The sequence below is a fragment of the Coregonus clupeaformis genome, chromosome 14 (genome assembly GCF_020615455.1).
Source record: "Coregonus clupeaformis isolate EN_2021a chromosome 14, ASM2061545v1, whole genome shotgun sequence".
In the NCBI taxonomy this organism is placed as follows: Eukaryota; Metazoa; Chordata; class Actinopteri; order Salmoniformes; family Salmonidae; genus Coregonus; species Coregonus clupeaformis.
This window is the reverse complement of record NC_059205.1, coordinates 9,818,263-9,831,229: the sequence shown is the minus strand read 5'-3', so window position 1 is coordinate 9,831,229 and position 12,967 is coordinate 9,818,263. Positions and strand designations below refer to the sequence as shown.

Below are 12,967 nucleotides of genomic sequence, written 5' to 3'. Positions count from 1 at the left end.
ACACATTAAAGAAATACCAAATTGAAACATTTATTACCTTATACATCTGTAATTGAATAGCATTATGCTTAAAACAAACAAAAATTACAATCAAATGTTTTTGTACTGTTCTGTCACACAAGTCTCATAAAACAAAATTCATATTCATAGCAGGAACGCACACAAAGTATTAAAATTAAATTTAATATTTAAAGAATGACATTCCCTCACGGACCCTCGTGTTTAGAATACGATACAATTGTATTTGTCTTTTCGGGGTGTCGGTTTGCTTCACGCGAACCTCGACTGTGTCAACTAAACACTGGGACAGGAACTGTAAGGTCCAGGATGGCGACTGCTCTCCAGTTTGCTAGAGTTGACACAAAAAAAGCCCCATACTAAAGATAAAATCCCAAACCACCACAAGACGACCGACGAGGAGATATGCCTTTTATATAGTCTTTGTTGTGTAAAACATCTCAGTCCTGAGGGTTGGAAAAGGCAACATAGATCTCAGCTCAGTGCAGTCCCCTGTGCTCCGTTTCTCCGCCTCGGTTGTGTGTTTTTTGTATAAACAAACGTATAGACGTTCCTACGAGTTTGGGCAGCCCCTAGACAGCGGTGCTTTTGGTCCCGATGTGCAGTCGTGCAAACTCCACAAAATCGTCAATGAGGACCGGCCATGCCCCTTGGAGGAAAGAGATAAAGAAATGACAGATGTTTCATGCATTATATTCAACTTGCTTTATCTAAAAGGAACCACAACAGATGCAGGGTTAAGCAAGAAAACATAACTTTTCAACTCTGGTGGTTGTTGGGAGAGGCAACAAGTGGGCTGGCTCCATATTGTTCTATTCACAACTGATTCATTCCATTATCATGCACCTGACCTGACCTGTGGCAATGGGCTGCTATAGTTTTCAGCCTTATGACACAAAAACACAAACCTTCCTCATCGTAATTGGACATGTCATCAGTTATCATTGTGCTGAAGTCTAACAAGAGGTTCCAGGTGTCTTTAGGGATTGATCGTTTATGGTGCTCCTGCAGGGAAAGTGGAGGAAAACATCAAAATTAGCATCAAGAGAAACTACTAGCCTTCATTTATCGCCCTACATGTTTGTTGAAGCCTTCAACTGAAGCAAACCCATCCAATTTCCTTTCTGTGTGGATCAATAAAGCCTATTCGATTAAGAGAAAATAACTTACCACTAAAAATTTGTTCCACAGGTCCAGGAATTTGAATCTTCCAGCCAGTACTAAATTCCAATACGCAATTGCCATTTCTAAGTCTAGAAAATGCACAACAATGAGGACATGTCTGAGAGAAATCCAAGTCCAGACTATGAAAATAGATCAGGAATGTCAAAATTGATTGCTTACCCAAACCTTTCTGGCCAGGATTCTTTGCAAAGTTAAATGTAAACTGGTAAAAGTCCTTAAATTTCCCATGGTCCTTTAACTCTTGCTCCATTTTTGGTAGTTGGGCTTTTAGTTTCTCTATACTGTCACACCTGAGGAGAACAAAATAAGCTTTAGCACCAAGTACAAGTTTAAGGGTTAGCCTATCTGATGTGGAGAAAGAAGAGCTTAGCCTACATTCTGTTACACAACTCAGTGGCTGAAGGACGACAATAAACCATTTCCTCTATAATTACATTATGAAATGAATGAACACAACACACACAGATGCACAGTCACTTGTTGTCAGTAAATTGGCCCCAGAAATTAAGTAAAACCTCTCTCCTCAGAGGCCCTCCTCACCCTTGTTCTGCCATCCCATCCATGAACTCCTGTCTGGAGAACTCGCACTGTGTTGCAGCCCGGAACTTCCAGGCGATGAAGAGCACACTAATACTAGCCGGGTCCAGGCCCAGGTCATCACAGAACTGCTGGATGCCATCTATACCAATCTTGTTGTCATCTTGTGGGTCTGAGTGAAGGATAAGGCAAAAATAAGGTGTTCAATTAATACTTTCACCACTGTAAGTAACTTGACTGACAAAGGCGTAAATTGACTGACAAATATATGTATTTATTTGATATCAATTTTATTTCATTTTGGTGGTAAAAGGTGAGTTGTGTGTTTCGACATCATACATGGCCTATGGCAATTTTTATTTTTACAGTCAGTTATACTGCTGTTGTTTTTACTTACAGTACCATAGTACTGTCTTGTGCCCTTGACAAGCCCTCTGTAGCTCAGTTGGTAGAGCCTGGTGCTTGCAACACCAGGATAGTGGGTTAGATTCCCTGGACTACCCATATTTAAAAATGTATGCACGCATGACTAAGTCGTGTTGGATAAAACGTCTGCTAAATAGCATATATTATTATAGTACAACCAGCATAGACAGAGATGTGAAAAAAAAGATAACACTTACCTCTGTATCTGTTGTAGAGCTGTTCTAACCTTTTCTTGTCCAACACTCCCTTTAGATTTGAATGGTAGAGGTCTGGATTTTGGAAAAAGTTGTCTGTGGAGACATCTAGTTTCCAGTCATTCTGTGACAGACAGGTCAATGCAGTCTTCTCATTCGATTGTGTGAAGATCATGAACTGTCGAACTTTATCCTTCTGTGAGGACTTCAGCTTGTTCTGTGGAACAACACAGACATTTACAGGACAAACACAATATACTATGACTGAAATATAGCTCTACTCATGCTCAGAATTGTGAGCTTTCAAAACTGTATAGTCTTGCGTAGAAATGCCATCCCTGGCAGCACTCTTGAGTCTGCACACCTGACAATACATGCATTGCACACTTCTTCTGATGTTATCTTACCAAGCAATAAGCATAATCTTGGATGCATGTTATAATAGCTTACTTATAGCCACGGAGGTCGTTTTGGAAAGCTACTTAGCTGCCTAATGACGTTCCTCTAGGTATCAAGACAACACAATGCAAAACTGCTTAATCGACTATACATGAAGGTTTGGGTGCAGAAAGGTATTGGCATGACATACGGGGGGCTGAGCACAACAATGAAGTTGTTGTGGCATTCACACATCCTATCCAATACCCACTCTTAACTTAGCCACGGCGTTCATAGGCAAAACAAACAGGCCTAGTCAAAGCTATGATCCGCGACGGCGCATAATGTTCATTAGAACGACCAGCTAGCCGAGATTGGCCGGCTTCTTTAGCAAGGTTTAATGTTTAGATAGCTAAACTGACTGTCTAATATCTGTTGTTGACTATGACTGTCTGACAACCTAGCTATGCAGTATTGACAAGCTAGCTAGGTTGTTCAATGACAATGAACCGAAATCCAGTCGAGTTGCTGAAAAGCTAGCTAGCTAACAGCTAGCTAACGTTACCTTTGCAATGCTAACAGATAACCGTTGACGCAAGTTTGTTTAAATTCAGTGTTTAGAGTGTTAATTTCATCAAATATGTATGGGATAACTACAAATAAACACAAAAAACGAGATAAACAAACGTATTCTTCACCATGTTTGTAATTGCCCGACTCCCTTTTTCCCATACAGCTGCCTCGCTCTCGTCCACCTTTTTCCGATCATGCGCAGTTGGACACAACAGATGGCTGTCAAGTTGATGTAGCTACATATTTGTCGCTTTTCCAGGTCGCCAGATAGTCAGACATTGTCTACGGACTACGGTTGACAGACTGTAGCATAGTGTATCTTATTAGACATAATGGTTGATTAGTGTATCTTAATCATTGACATAATGGTTGGTTGGTTGGTGGACACACTTTTTGAGTGGGGCAGAAATGGTATGCTAGTATGCCAGACATTATAGAATTTACTAGATCAGATACCACCCGAAACCAGTAATCGCTGAAAATTTGGACACCAGATACTTATGTCTCCTGCCTGGATACCATATTCTCATGTTTCAAACTGAACAGATAGACAGACACACAATACCTCTTTACCAGACCCAACCATAAGAATACAATACAGAGTATGTAAATGACAATATTACAAAATCTCTCAACTGTATTATTAATATAGCTACTATTACATTTACATCATTTAGCAGACGCTCTTATCCAGAGCGACTTACAAATTGGTGCATTCAATTTATGATAGCCAGTTGGACAACCACCTTTTTTTTCTCTTTTTTTTTTTATGTATGGGGGGTGGGGGAAGAAGGATTACTTTATACTATTCCAGGTATTCCTTAAAGAGGTAGGGTTTCAAGTGTCCGGAAGGTGGTCGGTGACTCCGCTGTCCTGATGTCGTGGGGGAGCTTGTTCCACCATTGGGGTGCCAGAGGAGCGAATAGCTTTGACTGGGCTGTGCGGGAACTGTGCTTCCGTAGAGGTAGGGGAGCTAGCAGGCCAGAGGTGGATGAACGTAGTGCCCTCTTTTGGGTGTAGGGTCTGATCAGAGCCTGAAGGTAAGGAGATGCCGTTCCCCTCACAGCTCCGTAGGCAAGCACCATGGTCTTGTAGTAGAGTGTGGAGTGTGCGGAGGAGCGGGGTGACATGAGAGAACTTGGGAAGGTTGAACACCAGACGGGCTGCAGCGTTCTGGATAAGTTGAAGGGGTTTAATGGCACAGGCAGGGCACAGGCAGGGAGCCCAGCCAACAGCTATTTAATTAGCATTCTGTTCCCATGATATTGCAGTGTGCTATCCCCAAAATATATATTGTATAATAATGCTCTATCTATACCACTCATTATACAAACACTGGAATTAATGTCCACCAATTACATATTTTCTGTAATGTACTGCATGTTCACCGTTGAATCTCATTGAAAGATGCAGCAATCTTCACAATGAACTGTAAACAGGGAGTTTGCTAGTGGTTATTACAGTTACATTTACGTCATTTAGCAGACGCTCTTATCCAGACCGATTTACAAATTATGTCCGTTTTGTTTTTACTTGTAGGATTTACACACCTGTACGTTTTTTATTTATGCACTTTCTTGCAATATGATTTTTTGGGCACCATGATGTTTTAATAAACATATTTATTTTGCATTCAAGCCTCAGTTTAGCATTTTTGACATGGGCATAGGGCCGGGACAGCTATATCTTTGATAATAATCTAAAACATTCCAAATGTATGATGGGTAAAACAGAGCGTTACTACACATGACATGAGAAAAAATAGGAGTCTGTGTGAGGTTAGAAATTATTTCATAAAGTTGATACAGTATGTTGTCTTGGCAAAGGTACTCCTGCATCCTTGCTATCTGGAATCCTTGGGACGTCCAAACCCCATTGAAGTTGACTTTTTAAATGGTTAAGGTAAGGGTTAGGGTTAGGTAAGGGTTAAGGTAAGAGTTAAGGTTAGGGTAAGGGTAGGGGTTAAGATTAGGATTTAAGGTAGGGACGTCCCAAGGATTCCATATAGCAATGACCATTGAATTTTCCATTCCCTGAAATTTGACATGATGAGGACGCCGTAGCAACCGAAGCACATCCAACTTGTACTGCAATATCATTCCGTTATAAAATATAGTCTAAATCTTTTTTTGTTTTATCTTTATAGAATGTAACTTCACAGTATTAACACATAAAAAATAAGTATTTGTATATTAAAAATATTGGGTTGTTGAGTTGAGAAAGTCTTGTCGAATAGATTGAGTTTTTACATATCAGTAAAAATAGTCCGGCTATATAAAATAGCTTGTCCTCCTCTACGTAGGTCTTTCCAGTCACATGTTGAAGTTGTAAACGGATCATGTCTAGCGAGTCTCCTGATTACAACAGGTAAAAAAAAAAAACTTGTTTCATTTACAATTATAGTAAAATTACAGGTATTAATAGGCATGGATTTTCCATACATCTTGCAGATATTCAGAGGAAACTAGCTGGTTTACGCCGGACCCATTGGCATTAGCTATCTAGTACCTAATGTTAGTTAGCTACTTTATAGCTCTGCCAAGATGGCAGTTCACGTCCGACTCATGTTTAGTTGCGTGTAACGTTAGTATGCAAAGAATATGCAGTAAAATATACAAATTAGTTATCAAGACCTCATTTGTACATCTTAACTGATAGGCATGTTATTTTACGTATGACTACTTAGTTAATGCTAATGTGTCATCCATGGCCTACTAGTTCCAGCTAACTCTGCTAAGCTAACGTTGGTTAACTTACCACGCACCGAGATGGCTGGCCGCAGGATTAAAATACACATTTATAAGGAAATAAAATGTTAGCTAGCGAATAATGTGAGCTTATCTTGTCGAATTTCGGGGGTTTGTCAGCCTTAACTGAGATTACCGAACGAGACACGTGCGCGCCCAACCAACAAAGTTGGTGAAATTGGACCACACAGGCTCAACTGGATAAGCAACATTATGTCATTTAGAATTTTTGGACGAAGTGTGAAATATTGCCATCCCATATTTCCGGACTGAAACTAGTAGCTATGTAGACACCTTTTTGTATTTTTACCGTATCACATTTTTCCCAACTTCCCACATGGCAGACTTGGGTTTTCCTGTAATTGATTAACCAACACTATAACCGCCCAATAACCATATTGAAGTTAATCTGATAAATGTTTTTGGTTGCTTAGTTAGGCCATGTCTGAAGCTGACCGTTATTTCTCCAATAGCTCAAGAGATCGTGAGCATGATGCTGGGCCAGAGGGAATGGAGCCTAACGGTGTCATCGAGGTACGTTTTCAACTAAACTCTTTTTGCTCAATTAATTCAGTTAAAATAAAAGATCTCTGAGGATTGGTGTGGTCTGAAAATGTACCTGACTCCTTGCATACCACTTGTTATAGTGGATTTCAGTTCATTTCTGTAGCGGGTGTTGAGTGAAATGATGGCATTTCATCTTTCGGGACAGACCTGATAATGGTGACAACTTTTTATACTGATCGCTCAAAAACCTCAAGCATAGGCCTGCAGTTAACTCACTGTCATCTAAACCACTTATGTAATCAAAACTATGTGTAAACTGAATACTCTTATTGTGCAGAGCAACTGGAAAGCGATTACGGACAACTTCGATGACATGGCCCTGAAGGAGACACCTTAGGGGTATCTATGCATATGGTTTTGAGAAGCCATCAGCCATTCAACAGAGGGCAATCATTCCTTGTATCAAAGGTATGCGAATCAATGGCTTGTTGATACAAATAAATATACTGACCAAAAATATAAACGTGACAATTTCAAAGATTTTACTGAGTTACAGTTCATAGAAGGAAATCAGTTAATTGAAATAAATTCATTAGGCCCTAATCTATGGATTTCGCATGGATAGGCCCACCCACATGGCAGCCCCCGCCCCCACTCCACTCTCAGATGATCCTGCAGGCAAAAAAGCCAGATGTGGAGGTCCTGGGCTAGCGTGGTTACACGTGGTCTGCGGTTGTGGGGCCGGTTGGACGTACTGCCATATTTTCTGAAACTACTTTGGGGTTAGCTTATGGTAGAAAAATTAACATTAAATTATCTGGCAACACCCCTGTTGGACATTCCTGCAGTCAGAATGTCAATTACACGCTCCCTCAACTTGACACATTTGTGGCATTGTGTCGTGTGACAAACCTGCACCTTTTAGTGGCATTTTATTGTCCACAGTACAAGGTGCACCTGTGTGATGATCATGCTGTTTAATCAGCTTTTTGATTTGCCACATGTCGGGTGGCTGTATTATCTTGGCAAAGTAGAAATGCTCACTAAAAGGGATATAAACAAAATGTGAGAAGCTTTTTGTGCATATGGACATTTTCTGAGATCTTTTATTTCAGCTCATGAAACATGGGACCAGCACTTTATATGTTGCGTTTATATTTTTGTTCAGTATAATTACAAGTTCAAAATTCTCTGATATATTGAGTGAAATGATGGCATACCATCTTTCGGGACTGACACAGCAATGGAGATAACTATTTTTTAGTATTACTGATCACTCAAGTCAATTGTCACTCGGCAAAGCAACGTTTTATTTATTTTTTATTCTGATCATGCAACCCCTTTTATCTTTCCCTTCCCAGGCTACGACGTCATTGCCCAAGCCCAGTCAGGCACGGGCAAGACTGCCACATTTGCTATCTCTATCCTGCAGCAGCTGGACATAGAGCAGAAAGGGACCCAGGCTCTGGTTCTGGCCCCCACCAGGGAGCTGGCTCAGCAGGTATGCTGTACCTGAGGACAGGATAAACTTAAGTGTGTATCAGACCGAGGCGGCATATTCGGACGATCTCAAACTAAAAAGGTCTTTATTTTTTTCGCCACTTTAATTTCTTTATGCAAAAATCAACTAATTGGGCTAAAGGAGGTGATGGCTCTCTTTTAGGATTGGTGTAGTCCGTCCATGACTGCATTGGTCTGAAAGTTGAGCTGACTGCTTGTTATAGGGGATTTCAGTTCCCTTCTGTAAGAAGTGTTGAGTGAAATGATGGCATTTCATCTTTCGGGACAGACCTGATAATGGTGACAACTTGTTTTACTGATCACTCAAAACCGTTGAGTCCAGTATAATACATTGATGCTGAGAGCAAATCGTCATGAAGCATTTGTATTTGTTTGATCTGTTTTCTTAGATCCAGAAGGTGATTCTGGCTTTGGGGGACTACATGGGTGCTGCCTGCCACGCCTGCATTGGGGGCACCAACGTCCGCAACGAGATGCAGAAGCTGCAGGCCGAGGCCCCCCCACATAGTGGTAGGAACTCCAGGCCGGGTGTTTGATATGCTTAACAGGAGATACCTGTGTAAGTAGTCATCAGTGTAAGTATCTGCCATCTGACTAACTCCTATTCAAATTGTATTTGTCACATGAGCTGAATACAACAGGTGTAGACCTTACTGTGAAATGCTTACTTACAAGCCTTTAACCAAAAATGCAAAGTTTTTAAGTAAGAAAGTGTGTATATATATATAATCTTGTCCATTGGCGTGCTTTAGAGGCCCTTCTAGTTTGGCTTGACCACGGTGCAGATTTTAAGTTGTGCCCTCTAACATCTACTCAAAGCTCCGAAATGCATCAAGATGTTTGTCCTGGACGAAGCTGATGAGATGCTGAGTCGTGGCTTCAAGGATCAGATATATGAGATCTTCCAGAAACTGAGCACACACATTCAAGTAGGTCTCATTTGTTGTATTTTGCACATTTTACTTGTAAATATGTATAGATTTCCAGATTAAATTCTTGAGCTTTACTGTAGAAAATAAAGTTAAATCTTGTTGTCACAAGGCAATCAGCATGGGCTTGTCTCTGCCCCAGTCACCCCACTTCCACATAAAAGAACTGTGCTAAAATTGCAGAATCCAGGTTCGCTTGGTTTATGCAATAATGCTAGCAGAGTATTGCGTGGAAGGAGAGCACTATGCACTGTGCCAGAAATGAGTTGTGGTCGAACCTCTTTCTTAATGTTCGTTGACCTCTTGTCTCAAGGCCCAGTGCAACAATTAATCAGCAACTATTAATGATGAGTGCATTTTTCCTCCAGTTGCAGTTTTAACAAGTGTTTCTCCTAACTCTCCGCAGGTGGTCCTCCTGTCTGCCACCATGCCTACGGATGTGCTGGAGGTGACAAAAGTTCATGCGAGAGCCCATTCGCATTCTGGTGAAAAAAGAAGAGCTTACACTAGAGGGTATTAAGCAGTTCTACATCAATGTAGAGCGAGAGGTGGGTAGTGTTCAGAAAAGACATGGCTCTACATGTGTTATGAAATGTAATGCCATGTAATATTTTGTATTGTGTGTATATAACTGCTTTGATGTTGCTGGACCCCAGGAAGAGTAGCTGCTGCCTTGGCAGCAGCTAAGGGCATCTGTAATAAATACAAATATATCCAGTTGCAAATATTGTGTTTTTGTAGTCCACAAAGTATATATAATTTCCCTTCTTTAAAGCACCCTGCTAAAATTGTGGGGGCGAGGCCTTCGGGCTTGGCTCTTGCGGGCATGTAAGCATGGGTACACCAAGGAAGGACAGTAAAAGCATTGTTGAAATGAGGCTAGGACGGACCGCTTAATGTCCAGTGTCCTTTGTCTCAACATTCTGTGCTACAATATTTATTGTAATGTTTCATCATTTAGAAGTGGGGTATGTTGTAAGGCTTGCCAGGTCTGGTCGGTGAAATAAGTTGTTTCCCTCGCGGTTCTTCCAGGAGTGGAAGTTGGACACGTTGTGCGACCTGTACGAGACGCTGACAATCACTCAGGCAGTCATCTTCCTCAACACCAGGAGGAAGGTCGACTGGCTGACCGAGAAGATGCACTTAAGGGACTTCACTGTCTCTGCTCTGGTAAGACCACCAGAAACATTGCTACCTGAATTATAATGTCGCCTAAAATTACTGTCATATTGGACATGGGGTTGTATTTTAGAATGCAGGTTGAATGAACGTGGTTTGTGTTTTCCAGCATGGAGACATGGACCAGACGGAGAGGGAGTTCAGGTCTGGCTCCAGCAGAGGACTCATCACAACTGACTTACTGGTGCGGCTGGAGTCTCGCTCTTATCTAACTGTCATGAATGATTACTTGACATGGTTACATGTTATTGTTATCCCAAATGCAACCCAAAAGCTTTTTCTCTGCGACTGCCCTTTTTATGGCTTAGCAGTAACACCTTTTGGGAGATTAAATGTTTGTTCTCCACCACGGGTTTCTCTCACTGTAGGAATCTGTTACTTAATGTCAGACTACATTTACAATCAAATGCATTGTAAATCTGATGGCGCTTCAACTTGAATTTAGTTTAACTCGTGTTTTTTTTAAATATTCAGGCTCGAGGAATTGATGTGCAGCAGGTTTCCCTGGTCATAAACTATGACCTTCCTACAAACCGAGATAATTATATTCACAGGTATGTACAGTCCCTGACTAAATGGAAGACGTGGTCCTCTGTAGCTCAGCTGGTAGAGCACGGCGCTTGTAACGCCAAGGTAGTGGGTTCGATCCCCGGGACCACCCATACACAAATGTATGTACGCATGACTGTGTCGCTTTGGATAAAAGCGTCTGCTAAATGGCATATTATATTATTACGTGCTGAGACTGAATCTATTGTAATTGGAAAGTGGACCTGTACCTAAAGATTGTTCCTCCTCCCCCATTTCTCCAGAATTGGTCGTGGTGGCCGTTTTGGCAGAAAAGGCGTGGCTATAAACTTTGTGACCGAGGAGGACAAGCGTATCCTTCGGGACATCGAGACGTTTTACAATACGACAGTGGACGAGATGCCTTTGAACGTGGCTGACCTGATTTGAACCTGGGAGATTTTAACGCAGTGCTAGCGGTCGTACTCTCATTGTGTTTATTTGAGGCAAACTTCTCTCAATGCTATCCTTGAATCAGACTTCCGATATTTGTAAGATAAGGTGACAATGGTGGTCTCTCGTGGACAGTTGTAGATTCTAACCTTGAGCTGGTTGAAACCACAAGCCATGGAGACAGTCAACATCATGGTTCTTATCAGTAGTTTCTTTCTGTATTCAATTAAGGTGTGTGTAGTGGATGTTGTTCACCATTTAATGATTTACTTTTGGACTAAAGGGTATAAGTGCGGTATTAAGTCTGCCAATTATGTTATGCTAACATATGTGCGGTGGAATGCGAGTCTAATGTTAGATTTAACTCACTTTTCTTTTTACTTAAGTGGAATGTGTTAATTTAAGTGTACCATATCACGCTTTGTCAAATCCTTGGTTTGACCATATTTTGCTCCATACGTTTTTCCTAACAGCTCGTTTTGAGCGTGTAGCCATTTTCCCTAAAACTGTATGAATGTCTTAATAAAACCAAACTTGCTGTACTAAATGATACCATGTATTATTATTTATGGAGTGGTTAAATATTTGTTGAGTTACTTACTTGTTAGGTAGCCTTTGACACAATGGCATGTTCTTTGAGCTGTCTAGACCAGTTTGTTTGATTTATTTAACTAGGCAAGTCAGTTAAGAACAAATTCTTAATTACAATGACGGCCAAACCTGGACGACGCTGGGCCAAATGTGTGCCGCCCTATGGGACTCACAATCACGTACGGTTGTGATACAGCCTGGAATTGAACCAGGGGGTCTGTAGTGACGCCTCAAGCACTGAGATGCTGTGCCACTCGGGAGCCCAGTGGTTCCAACAATTTCACTTGGCGCCCTCAACAGGTTAGGGCTGGCTCTGTATGGATGAGGGTATGCAGACCTGCTAGCCTCGGTCAGATTTTGTTGCCCCCACCCCATCAGTTGCCCATCCCTGGTGTAGTTGATACTGATCTTGTCCAATGAGAACATAAGTTCTTAGTTTGAAACGTTTCCTATGGTCACATCTGCAGCACTGTAAATCAGGGTTTCCCAAACTGTCCTAAGGTGACCCCTGGGTGCATGTTTTGGTTTTGCCCTAGCACTACAAAGCTGACGTAAAATAACCAACTCATCAAGCTTTGATTATTTGAATCTGCTGTGCAGTGCTAGGCCAAAAACCAAAACGTGCCCCCCAGGACTGAGTTTGGGAAACCCTTCTATAAATGATTGGCCTATCTCAGCCCAATATTGCCAGTGTCTTGAAGGCGGCATATGTTGTGGTGAAGCATAGGTGCATCCTATTACACAAAGGACAACCAGTACATTTCAATGCCACTGAGTATTAGGTTAATGTTGCAGACAACTGCTAGTGGAGTTGCAGGTTAATGACTTCCCAAATTGTGGCTCATGGTGATCATAGTTTCCAGTGGTGATTTTAGCATAAATGTTGGTGGGGCAAACCTTTTTTTAAAATGCATGCCATCAAATCATCACAAACAATACATTAATTGCAATATAACGGTGACAAACTGTTAGGGCCTACATAAAGCTGTCCCAACAGCAGAGCTTTCTTTTCAGCACCATGGAGTGAATCCTTACCACCGCTACACCTACCTATCAGTGGAGCCTTGTCTGGCAGCGACATGTTCATTCAGCCTCATTTACTGCCTTTTTAAAAACCATGGCTGACTTTTAACAAATGGTTTCTACTGACAATTGAGACGTACAAACTATGGCATAAGGGGACGACAAGCGGATAAGAGGCAATCCATAATTTTGACTAAGA

At 41.4% G+C, this 12,967-nt stretch overlaps 1 protein-coding gene, 5 non-coding genes and 1 pseudogene across 7 annotated transcripts; 6 read left to right on the top strand and 1 right to left on the bottom strand.

Moving 5' to 3' along the window:
* Positions 1 to 10: 10 nt before the first annotated feature.
* On the bottom strand, positions 11 to 3,510 carry LOC121580701 (DCN1-like protein 1). 2 transcript variants are annotated; one of them, XM_041895692.1, is made up of 7 exons: positions 3,437 to 3,510; positions 2,364 to 2,577; positions 1,744 to 1,912; positions 1,363 to 1,493; positions 1,189 to 1,271; positions 927 to 1,023; positions 11 to 667 (listed from the first exon to the last, which is right to left on the bottom strand). In XM_041895692.1, exons 1-7 carry the CDS (start codon positions 3,437 to 3,439, stop codon positions 591 to 593), a joined length of 774 nt encoding a protein of 257 aa, XP_041751626.1. In that variant the 5' UTR covers positions 3,440 to 3,510; the 3' UTR covers positions 11 to 590. The 2 variants fall into 2 exon arrangements, with proteins under 2 accessions (XP_041751626.1, XP_041751625.1); XM_041895691.1 differs by having other exon boundaries at positions 11 to 1,023.
* A 2,080-nt stretch (positions 3,511 to 5,590) lies between these two features.
* Positions 5,591 to 11,704, top strand: LOC121580699 (annotated as a pseudogene).
* LOC121581741 lies at positions 6,737 to 6,807 on the top strand. Its single transcript, XR_006003274.1, has one exon. It is a non-coding gene; the product is annotated as a small nucleolar RNA SNORD2 (small nucleolar RNA).
* Positions 7,767 to 7,844, top strand: LOC121581739. Its single transcript, XR_006003272.1, has one exon. It is a non-coding gene; the product is annotated as a small nucleolar RNA SNORD2 (small nucleolar RNA).
* Positions 8,321 to 8,391, top strand: LOC121581740. Its single transcript, XR_006003273.1, has one exon. It is a non-coding gene; the product is annotated as a small nucleolar RNA SNORD2 (small nucleolar RNA).
* LOC121581736 lies at positions 9,165 to 9,344 on the top strand. Its single transcript, XR_006003270.1, has one exon. It is a non-coding gene; the product is annotated as a small nucleolar RNA SNORA81 (small nucleolar RNA).
* Positions 9,778 to 9,951, top strand: LOC121581737. Its single transcript, XR_006003271.1, has one exon. It is a non-coding gene; the product is annotated as a small nucleolar RNA SNORA81 (small nucleolar RNA).
* Positions 11,705 to 12,967: the final 1,263 nt, after the last annotated feature.

Coding starts and splice junctions, on each gene's coding strand:
- LOC121580701 (XM_041895691.1), bottom strand. Junction 1,494..1,743: donor GATGGGATGGCAGAACAAGG/GTGAGGAGGGCC, acceptor TGTTCTCCTCAG/GTGTGACAGTATAGAGAAAC. Junction 1,272..1,362: donor TCCTGGCCAGAAAGGTTTGG/GTAAGCAATCAA, acceptor TGCATTTTCTAG/ACTTAGAAATGGCAATTGCG.